This window comes from Thermobia domestica, chromosome 13 (genome assembly GCF_964235325.1).
Source record: "Thermobia domestica chromosome 13, izTheDome1.hap1.1, whole genome shotgun sequence".
Classification (NCBI taxonomy): Eukaryota; Metazoa; Arthropoda; class Insecta; order Zygentoma; family Lepismatidae; genus Thermobia; species Thermobia domestica.
The window spans coordinates 197912504-197924603 of record NC_137466.1 but is presented as its reverse complement, the minus strand read 5'-3'; the positions used below and the strand labels follow the sequence as shown (position 1 = coordinate 197924603).

At 36.9% G+C, this 12100-nt stretch overlaps 1 protein-coding gene across 2 annotated transcripts in view; it reads left to right on the top strand.

Annotated features, from left to right (window-relative positions):
* LOC145668921 (protein brambleberry-like) overlaps positions 1 to 10398 on the top strand; it is a 55834-nt gene extending 45436 nt beyond the window's left edge. For both annotated transcript variants that reach the window (XM_081737201.1, XM_081737200.1), the window contains exon 12: positions 7674 to 10398. In XM_081737201.1, coding sequence (XP_081593327.1) covers positions 7674 to 7806 — 133 coding nt within the window. In that variant the 3' untranslated portion in view covers positions 7807 to 10398. The remainder of the gene's footprint in view (positions 1 to 7673) is intronic.
* Positions 10399 to 12100: the final 1702 nt, after the last annotated feature.

The window sequence follows — 12100 nt, the reverse complement described above, 5'->3', positions numbered from 1 at the left end:
ATGGCGGCAGACGCTGCGTTGCCATTGGATGTTGTAAAAAATAATTACTTGTGGTTTTGAAGTACCCAAACCTCTTATATCGACCCAACATTTCTGAACAAATTAGATTTTTTCTCGATTTTTCTTTTGCTCGATCACTTAGTATGGATTGACCTTGCTTCGATGTATTGTTTCTTGCTTATAAATGCAAAAGAAACGTGAAATATTCCGTGAAACAATACCTCGCAACACACATTATTCTAAATACGTGGAACAGTGGAGTTGATTTCTGTATTGTTACGATACTACACGTCTGAGGCTGTTGGTTCGATTCCATGGACAGACCTGTGGATTTACATCACCTACTTCATTGGATTGTTTTTATTTTATTTTATTTATTTATTTATTTATTTATTTATTTTCGTAGTAAACTTTAATTATGTAGTCTCAAGCTTCCTGGAAGCATTTCTGTATTTCTTTTTGTTTTATTGAAGATAAGTGCAGTAGCAGATTCCTGTAACCATAATAATGAGTCAATATCCTTGTTCTTCACCTTTACCTTTGTGCAGTCTGTTAACTTTCTACTTGTGTCTGGCTACATTTCATTTCTTCGCCGTGTCACTAAACTGCATTGAGGACATTGCTCACACATCGTTTATTTGTAAATATTTTGAGCGTCTAGTTAGCACTCCTCTAACTTCCTCAATTGATTGCTTTAGCCACAAGATATTGTCATGTTATTACGTCGGCGTTTATTTCCATGTTGGAATTTGTGTTTACTCCTTTCTGCTGAGGTTTAGCTTCGTACTTGGATTTCCTCAGAAAGCTACAATTCTGGATCATGAGGTGATTTCCCCAGTTTTTGAGGTCTACGATTCACGAACGACTTGTCATATTTGACGTCACGAACACGTTGTTATGAGGAGTTCGAAATATTATGGATTGACCATATTTGGTACGGAGGAGGACAGGGGGTGTGGTTTATACCTCTGTCCGGGAAACGAAACTGGATGGTTGGGATATGTTGGGGAACTTCGATTGGGATTGTCAGACGAACAACAAAGTTGACAGAGAGGAGAGTATGTTGAGGAAGGTAAAGTAAAACGTGGAAACATATAGTGACAACACCAAACAAACACGGTCTATTCTATCTTTTACCTATCTCCAACTGCTGCACTTAAAATGAAGCGCTTGGAGGATAAAGGTGTTATGTAACAAATTGAATATGACGGAAAAATTGACTTTCACAACTTTGTCCCTAACATACCGCCTTCATCCTTTCTAAATTCCTACACCCAGACGGACTCACTAAATAAGGCGTTACGTGGCATGATTAACATATAACACGTGCATGAACCGTCAGAATGCAACGTTTCAAAAAATGTAACATGACACCTTTATCCTCCAAGCGCTTCAAATATGAAATTTGTGTTCGAGTATTAATTTCCCATAACCTTTGAGCTACATTTCCCATATTTATAGTTTTGGTAAAGTTGTTATATTTTAATGAATACCACATTCTTAAACCAGTTCTTAAAGCTAATGGTGGAGAAAAGTCCCCTAAGTTCGACGTCTATTGGTCACGATGTTTATTGGTTTATTGGTCACTTAATAAAAGAGATACATATAATAAGTTGAACATGATAGCAAGCTAGTCATGTTTCAGTATTCACTTCTACCAAGACTTACCTTTTGTTTACGTTAGATTCACCTTTATATCAGAATATACCAGAGAATTCTATTGGAAACGTGCCTATCTGGGAACCTGTAGAGAATTCCTTGCGCACAAATTACTGAAACATCTGTTTTTGGATGGCGTATGTGTAACTTCTTTTACGCGTGTTCGAAATAACGAGTGTTGAAATGTAGTTTTTTTCACGCGTTTGGGCTGTCCTAACTGAAACTATGCGCTTTCCCCTACAGGTCTTTGTGAACCTTTTTCCTACCTTGATGTGAGGAAACGCCTCTTACAGTTTGTTGGTATGGTTCATTATCACCCTGTATATATTTTATATGTACTATACAAAATAATTATAATATTATGACAATAGTTCATACTGTGCTACACAAAACTTTATCTATCTATCTATCTATATCTATCTATCTATCTATCTGTCTATCTATCTATCTATATATATATATATATATTATTATTATTATTATTATTATTATTATTATTATTATTATTATTGTATATAGTACAGCACGAATTATTATTATAATAAAGAACCTTTATTAAGCCTGTCCACCTCCATAGGTGCTACATTACCTTTCACATATCCTACATCTCATTTCTAAAACATTACAAAACAAAATTACTTCAAGTGCTTAGGGTTTATTCTTGATATTGTCCTGAATGTACTGATAATGTGATTTCGACTGATTTAATAGAAAAATAGTTACACAAAAATTATCAGTATCGAAAGTTTCTTGGAACAGAGATTCAACCACAAATTATATTTAATCTTAGAAGTGTGTAGATTTGTTGTGTATGTCAAAATCGAAAGTAGTCTGTTTCCTACACGTTTTAGCAATAAATTTGTTATTGAATCTCCTGAATGTCAAATCAAGGAAGTCCAAACTATCATCATTTTGAACGTAAGCTGTACTGAAAAGTTCATTTCGACTGCGTACGCGCGAAGATCTCCTGACCAAGGCATAATGATGGCTGAAAGCTATAGGGCAGTAGTGACCAGAAGCTACGACCTCCACTCCTATTGCTTTTCCACTGGCAGTGATACAACGGATCAAAAAGTGTGAGAAGTTTTATTAGGAATTATTGGCAATAATTGCATTGTCGATTGTTGTCCAACATCACTTGCATTTTAACAAGTAAGGGGGACGGGGGTCGAAAGAAGTTCGCTACTAATATGAAATTTTAAAATGTACATATCTCACATTTGCAAAATAAATAACAGAATCAAGCAATACGAGCTTCAAACAGCGGGATGGGAGCCCTGATGCTTTGCATAACGTGCACCCGATTGTAACAGAAGAAGAGGGAGTATTTATAATTCGAACTCTCCAGCCAAATCTACACCTCGAAAAACTGCCCCCACAATTATAAAGGTAACCAAGAAAGTTCTGTCGCTTTTTCACCCTTCACCTTCGAACATTGATATGTCACCTGAGACGTACCTGGAAGTTCAAAAATAGTCCCCATCAGCATGGACGACCTTCTGCCAACGTTCTGGAAGGCCATGGATTCCATCGCGGTAGAACTTGCTGGGCCGTGAAGCAAAGAAGGTATCAAGAGCATTTTGCATCTCTACTAGGAATTTGAACTGGCTCGTCCTCTAAGATGATTGTCCAAGGAATAGAACAGGTGATAATCGGACGGCGCAATGTCCGGGTAGTATGGCAGATGCAATAGTGTTTCCGATTCAAGCGTAGAATAGTGTTCCGGGTCATCTTAGCCACGTGGGGTGTATCATTGTCCTGTAACAGGACGACCCCGTTGAGATTCAGAAGTGCAACACCAGAGTTTTTGAGTTTTTCTAGAATACGGCTCGACTGCTGACAATACACAGTTGCATTGATGCTCTGACCAGCTGGTAGCAGTTTCCGATGCACGATGCAGCGAGCAGTCCACCAAACACACAGGAGGATCATCTGGTGCAGTGTTGATTTCGGCTATTTTGGAACCGGTTCATAGTATGCTAACCAATGATGATGGCACCGTGGAGCTTCGTACAGGACCCACTTCTCATCACATGTCAACACCCTGTCCAGAAATGGCTCCTTCCTCAGACAAGACAGCAAAGACACACAAGTGTCTGCTCGCGTTGTCTTCTGGCCCGGAGTCAAATCATGTGGGACCCATCGACCCAACTTGTAGTGCTTCCCAAGTTGATGGAGGTGCTGTCGAATGGTTTCTTCACTCACTGAATTGCAGTCCTAATTCCTCACATATCTGACCATTGTTCGCCTCAATTGCTGCCTGGAGATCTTCACTTTGTGCATGTGTAGGTCTTGAGGCATGTGGTGAGTCTTCGAGTGTTTCGTCACCGTCCTTAAACTTGTTAAAGCACCGCTGCACTGTCCGAATAGTCACGACATCCTCACCAAAGGCCTGGCATATCTTCCGCCCTGCTGCAGCGGCGTTTGACCCCAGTTTGAACTCGTACAGCATACACGCCTTTATGACCTAAAGTCCCATGTTCACTTTGTCCTTACGCAAGTTCACGGTGTAACTGAACTGCCACAACCAGGTAGTATGTTGGATATACCCACACCAACAACTGATCTTCGCCTTATCTCCATTCGCAATCAAGTCATGGTGTGAGGGTTAATTGAACACAGACCTCCATAAAAGCGACAGAACTTTCTTGGTTACCTTTATACAATTGTAATGTATGTTCAAGTTCATAAGTGAAGAAATGAAGACTGGATTTCTACAACAACAGGCTATTCAATTCGAAAATCCTCCTGGGTACATTCACGTGTGACTGCTCTCAATTTCTTGGCTTTGTGTGTGTGTGTGTGTGTGTGTGTGTGTGTGTGTGTGTGTGTGTGTGTGTGTGTGTGTGTGTGTGTGTGTGTGTGTGTGTTGTGTGTGTGTGTGTGTGTTTGTTTGTTTGTTTGTTTGTTTGTTTTTTTGTCGTTCTGTGAAATAATATTTCAAAACCTGCCTGTTTATAAAAACGTGAGCGTGGTTGAAGACATCTCTGAACGTTTAGCTTTGTTACCTTACGAAATAATATCTAAATAATTTCCTAATTAAAGGAATGATTCTCATTAAATAACGTTCTCTTTGTAACGCAGATGCTCTTCAGTGAAAAATAATTTTTCATATAACTTCTTGAAAAGCTATAAATATACATAATAAATTTTGATTTCATTGCCTAATAGTTCCCAAGTTTTTTTCTGGTTTTCTGAAGTTCGTGTCCCACTTCCCTGTCATTATCCATACAAACTGTGTAATTAAATGAGTGTATTATCAGTGTACTGGCAAAGACTTGCATCATGAAAATGCAGTCGAATCTCAGCCGACGAAACATGTTTCGGTCACATGTTCCTCGATGGTAATAAAAGCTTTCCGACCTTGAAATTGAAACATTTTGGACCGTGAAAAAGCCGTTAATTCGATTTAGTTTGAATGAAAACTGTTTTCTAAATTGCCATTTAGTCTGAGTGAAGTTGCAAAGAGAGTGGATTTCAGGTGAGCTTTAAATAACCCACACATGTTGAAAAGTCATGGTGCGGATTGAAAGAAAGAAAGAAAAAAAATAACACTCTACGTTCTGGTATCTTATCAAGTTAGTGCTATACTTCTTACTAGGAACTAGACTAAAACAACGTACAAAAGATTAAATTATAAAGATTCTACTGTTTGTGGCTTTCAAAGAAAGCGCCTGTGCATAGTCAAGTATAAAACTTAAAAGAGATCAAAATTATTACGAAAACGTCATTACAGATAGAATGAAATGTATTTGAATTATATTACATTAGGGCCAGACATGCAGCGTTAAATTTGGATGAGGGTAACTCGGACAAAAATTGAAATAGTATTATGAACAGCTTCATTCAAAAATGTCAGTGTAATAATGCTAAATTGTGTAGATAGTTGTATTTCCTGGTTCTACTCAAGAGACTAAGAGATTGAACATTTTGTCCGATTGTGAACTTTGGCACTGAAAACTCGACAACGTTCATCCTTTCATAAGAACAACATGGAAAATTTCAAATAGGAAATATTGGTTGTATATAGTGTGAGATGCTACCCAGAATAATCGAGAATGTCATTGTAAAAATCAGAATTCTCCGTCATCTTCAAAGTAGTCCCCTTCGACATGTATGCAATGATCCTAGCATTGTAACCACTTTTAGAAGCACTTCTGGAAGTCCTCAGGGTGAAGAGTGTTCAGGACCTGTTGCAATTCCACTTGGATGTATTCAATGGAGTCAAAATGTCGCTCAACGCGAGTTTAATCTTCGGAAACAGGTAGAAGTCGCACGGAGCTAAGTCAGGGGAGTAGGGAGGGGAGGGGACCGTTTTCATGTTGATTTTGGCCAGGAATTCCCTCACAACGAGCGAGGTGTGCGCGGGCGCGTTGTCATAGTGCAGCAACCAGTCTTTTGTTTGCCACAGCTCTGGCCGTTTGCGCAGAACATCTTTTCTCAGTCTTTTCAAAACCTCGCAATTAAACTTCCCGTTAACATTCTGACAAGGTGGAACAAACTCCTTATGCGCAATTCCTCGAATGTCGAAAAAAGAATAACCAGCGTCGACTTGATGTTGCTGAGAAATTGTCGAGCTTTTTTCGGCCTTGGAGAGGATGGCGTCTTTCATTGTGATGATTGCTGCTTCGTTTCCGAGTCATAATCATACTTAAGATTCATCACCTATAATGACCCTGGATAAGAAGTTCGGACACTCTCGAACACTGGTGCAACTCAATACACGTCTGATTTTTTTTTCCGATGCTGAGAAGGCGAGGGACAAACTTCATTGCAATTCGTCTCATTTTCAGTTCATCGAATAGAATTCTTTGATATGTACCGTACGACACTCGAAATCTGTTACAAACATCGTGAATTGTCTGCCTTCTGTCTTCGCGAATCACATCACGCACTTTCATGATCTTTTCCTGTGTTGTTCATGTTGACGGTCGCCCAGAATATTTGTCATTTTCCACAGATTCGCAGCTTTCTTTGAAACGCGTGAACCACTGAAATGTTGTTTGTTCATGCTTGATTCAGTGCACTCTCACCAAATGCCTCTTTCAGCATGCGGTGGGTTTCGGCTGCAGTTTTCTTCAACTTGACACAGAACTTGATGCAAATCCGTTACTCTTTAATGTCATCTATTTGACAAATCTCAGAAGCACTGAAACACGTCCTGACACGCACAGCTACATCTCACAATTGAATGCGCCAAAGATGACGCAACTTTGAGGTGCAGTAATACATGTACCTCGAGACATCTAGCGGCAGAATGTCGTATTGCTACTGGTTTGCCCGGTAAAAAAAGGTCTCGGAAATTTTGGGTAGTATTTCATGGATGCATCTTATGTTTTATTTGTGTAGAACTGTCATTTTCAAGTGTTTTTAGCTCCAATACTATGGGACGTACGGGTCAAGACTTCACTTAGGAACTAATATGTGCGCTATACAAAAATATATTTGTTCCAGAATCCTGCTGTACCCACGCATTATTATTATTTTTTAATGAGCAAGGTGAATAATATTTAAAAGTTTCTAGAACAGTGTATTCTTTAGATGTGTTCGGCCAATAATAGCAGCAGAATGTCTTCTTGAATAAAATAGTACTTAGAAAAGGAATCCTAGGGCACATAAAAATGTTAGTGGTTAAACAACAAAAATTTGCCAAACTTTTGTCTGTTTTAAAATCTACTCAAATATTTCTCTCTTTTATACGCGTCCTCAGTGCGAGAGGCTCAAGTTCGATCCTCAGTAGGAGCTCCTGTGGTTTTCGGATCCCGCGTTAAACTGTAGGTCCACGTCTTAAATAACCTTGGTGCTAAACGGGATACTGAAACTCTAAATTGTCCAATGAACCAAATAGTTGTCTACCTTTAAAAAATGTATAATTAATTACCTACTTTTGTGGGACATAAAATTCGCGATGTAGTTAGACATAGAACCTTACGGGTCATAATGTGTCAATGCGTTTCATCAAAAGTAAACTTTGTTATAATTATTAATATCTCTCTCTCTCTCTCTCTTTTCAGTTCAACTCCACTACGTACTCCAAGGAGTGGTACACCAAGACCGCCGTGCCTGGCGCTATGCAAAAACGGAACACATTGCAGACTGACAGCGTTACCAGGAAAAAGTTTTTGTTTTAAACACCAAACTGAATAATTGAGTGTTTTGTTGAGAGAAGTTTGCAATGATGGTAGAAAAGTGTTGAGGCTGGATGATAAGTTTTTTTATAGTTATTTGTGCACCAATTTTTGAGGTAATTTGTACGTGTGGTTGTGATGAAGATAAAGCCTGTATTTTGTGTTGTGATAATATTTTACATATTGCTTGCCGTAAAAATATCCTTTGTATGTGAGAAAGAAGTAATATAACAATATAGTCTTTTGCAGAGATGGTAGGAAAGTATTCTTAAAGTTTTGAGTCGGGATAATAAGCTTTATATAGTCATTTGTATATCAATTTGTGAGGTTGGTTTGTATGTGTGGTTGTGATGAAGCTAAAAGCCTGTCTTTTGTATGTGGAAAGAAGTAATATAAAAATATAGTCTTTTACGATTTCTTCAACCTGTTCCTTACAAAAAGGTAATACTCATTTTTTACGAAGTTTTACGAACCGTGATACTAACTTTTGTTTTGACTGACAAGCTTGTCTAGTGCTTAAGAAAAGTGTTCTTATTCCTATAATTTTGATTAACTTCTGCATTAATTATATCATGCTATTTTATTTGTATCAATTTCATTTACCAGAAGTGGAAATGCATAATTTAATGGACAGTTTTTTTTAAAAAAAATGTTCATTAAGCGCATTTAGTTAGTTTTAAAATATGCTTTAATTGGGTTTTATGTGAATATTAATTAAGGATGCCAGCCTAGCAAGGGCGTATAAGGGATACGTTGTTGTGAGGAAAGTAGGTTTTAAAGTGTTTATTTGTAAAAATGTTCCATTGGATGTATGCCGAAATATATTATTGGTAATATTCAGGAATAAGCTAACCAGTGAGGAAAGCAATAGGGACGTGTGTGTGTGTTTTATATAGTGTTTCAAAACACCGACAACGTTAGGGAGGTGATTCCTGACATCAAGATAAGGTAAAAATTATAGACCAGTCTTGGTGCAGAAATTCGTCATTTTGGGATGCCATAGGCTGCCGATAACATGAAAAAATGAACTTTAAAGGTCCATAGCTCCAATACTATTGGACCTACCGTAGTCGGGTCAAGACTTCGCGTAGGACCTAATATGTGTGCTATCCAAGAATACACGCTTTAGAATGCTGCGGTACTCACGCAACAATTTTTATATAAGGTGTTTGGCTACGAGCATATAATTTGAAGTACTCACTAACTACCAGTATAAAAATTGTTGCGGAAGTACTGCAGGATTGTGAAACTTGGATATTTGTATAGAACATATACTAGTTCCTAAGTGAAGTCTTGATCCGACTACGGTAGGTCCAATAGTATTGGAGCTGTGGACCTTTAAAGTTCATTTTTTCATGTTATCAACAGCCTATAACTCCAAAATGATGGATTTCTGCATCCAGGTTTTTTTTTTTCTTTCTTATCTTAGTGTCAGGAATCACCTCCCTGAAGGTGTCTGTTGTTTCGGAACACCCGATATATATGATTTCATTTTACGTTTGACTCAAAAATGATAACCTGCGAAAAGCAATCCAAAATGTGAAACATAGTTTTCAGTTTTCATCGTAAATACTCAATATTACAAATATATTTGCATGGTCAGTTGAAATTTGTGCAGTGTATATCTTTTAATAAATGAAATTAATTCCTTAGCTATTTCTGCAATGCTTTAATTCCTTCGGGAGGATGATTTTGGTTACAGGTTGACAACCGAAATCATCGTGCCGAAGATATTACTACTCGAATAAGTAAGCAGTTTCTTAGTCTTTCAACATCTTTTCGTATTTGAAGCATAAATGAAGTTTAAAAAATAACACTTTTCATATGTTTTTACAATTTTGAGACTGAATGATAAGCTATTTTTATAGCTACTTTTACACCAGTTTGAGAGGTGATTTTGGTGATTGTCTGATTGTGATTAAGTTAAATTACTATCTTTTGTATTATGGTAGACTTTTACACATGGTTTCATGAGCTTTTCGTTCATGAAGTGATTTTGATTCACGAATTTACACTTCACAACATTTTTCTCATACTAATATATGTATATAAAGTCTTATTCTGAACTTTTTTTTTTCCATCCTGCTTTTCATGTTATTTGTTTCCGAGTTTTTCTGCCTATGTTGCTTTTGATCATTTCAAACTCGCATGCTTACAATCTGCACGAAATTAACATTAAAGAACCTATTGCTACTTGTCACCACCAATGTCAGGTAGTATCATCAAGACAACTAGGATCAAAATATTAACGTAGCAGACACGGAGGTTTAATTACTTTCCTTAAGAACGAAATAATTGTTCGTTAGTTTATAGAGATAAGGAACGTGTAATAATTGAATAGAAAATGGCATTATACGCCTTTGTTATTTTGGCATCCTCAATTAAAGAAACATTTATGAAGACGAAGTAGCGATTGGAATTAAATAATGTTAAAAAGTATGCAGTGCATCGATTTGTTTGTATATAACAAGATTTATTGTGAAATTGTTTTGGATTTGTATAAACATCAATTGTGATAGTAATATATTCAGTAATTTATTCGTACATGGGATTTTTAAGGTTTTATAACAACTAACATGTAACTTATTTAGAATAAAATTTATAAAAAAGTTAGTTTTATTTTAATATATTCCTTCTAGATACTTTTTTTTTTTTTTTAAGACAATGTATTTCCTTTCAAAGTTGCTTTTCAAACGGGCAAGAGAGAGTTTATTTTAGAATATTTTACTTTTGAGCAATAATATACTATCTTAACTTCAACTGTCCTGGCTAGAGGAATCCTACAATACTTTGAAACATACGTTCACTAGTAAATATCTTTTTTTAGAGTATCAAATCTATAAATTTAATAGACGAAGCAATGAGAATTTCGCCGTCGACTCTGGTTGAAATAAAAACTTTACAGCAAGCGACACATGGTGCTACTGTCAGTACTAAACGTAAATGATCTAAAGTCGCAGTTCCAGTTTTATTCCAGTAATAGTGTTGTATATACTAACTTAAGTATTCTACCTGTTGGCAGGTCCAGGGACTAATGAGTCTCTTCTCAGGGTCGGGTAGGAAATGTTTCTTCTACATTACTCGATCTCAGCTTCCTCTTTTAAGTCCCAATATTTTCTTCTGTTTTTCAAATCATCGATCAGTTGGGTTCTCTTTCTCATACTTTTCTCTTTCCTTCCATCTTTCCCTCTATAACAGTTTGAAGAAGACAAATTCTTCGCAAGATGTTCCAATCCAATTGGCCCTCCTACGAGGATGCTTGCCAAAAGCATTCTCTTTTCCACCTGTTTTAGAACATTTTCGTTCGTTACTCTCTCTCTCTCGTTCACTTTATCTTTTCCATCTTCTTCCAGCATCATAATTCGAAGTTCTGTAAATGTTTCTTCTCTACCTTCTGTAATGTCCAAGTCTCCGAACCATACAGTCCAATATTCCATGTAGCACTTGACTAGCTGCTTCCTTAGTTCAATATTGTCTGCTAGTTAAAAGTGATCTTTTCTTATTGAATACCTCTTTGGCTATGGCAATTCTTGAGCTGATCTTTTTTAGTGCACTAAACGTCCATCGTCAAAATACTACGCAAATTTTTGAAATCATCTTCCTCTTCAAGTTCTCTTCTCTCACCCGTAAAGGCATGTTTCAGTGAAAGATGGATATCCTGCGCAGTGTGGCATTGGTCACTTGAGTTATAACATTTGTCTGGGTGTCGCTTTTCTGGCCCGGAAGCAGCTGAAATACCAAGTTTACAACATTTAGACAGAATTTTATAATGATCTAGCAGAATACCAGTTTCTCACACGGAGAGAATGTGTTTCATTTTGAACATAAAACTGAATTTGGCTTTAAACGACATCGGAAGTGTCAGTGTTCGTCTCAGCGACCCCGAAAAGTATGGATTCGACTCTAATATCTGTTATTTTCGATCACTTTTAAATATCTCCCCCTCCCCTAAGTTGCACTTTTAAAGTAAAATGATTAAAACCATCCCAGGCCCGAACCTTATCCATGTTGAAATTTTGACTCTTGAGGACGGTTGGGTGAGTTAGTAAGTCACAAACATAGTCATTTTCATTTTTATTATATATAGATTAACTATGTCCTACTCGAGTTCGAATATTCACGCGTATGATTTCTAGTGTAACGTTTCTTCAAATATTAAATAATTATGTTTATTCGCCTTCTCTTGCTAAAAAGAAATACAGTGGTTTTGACCACAGACTACATAAAACGATATAATGAACGTAGTTTGGCTTAGCCTTAGCGGTCTCTTATATACATGTTTTACAGGCTCAATCCATTAAATTTTTGTTTCC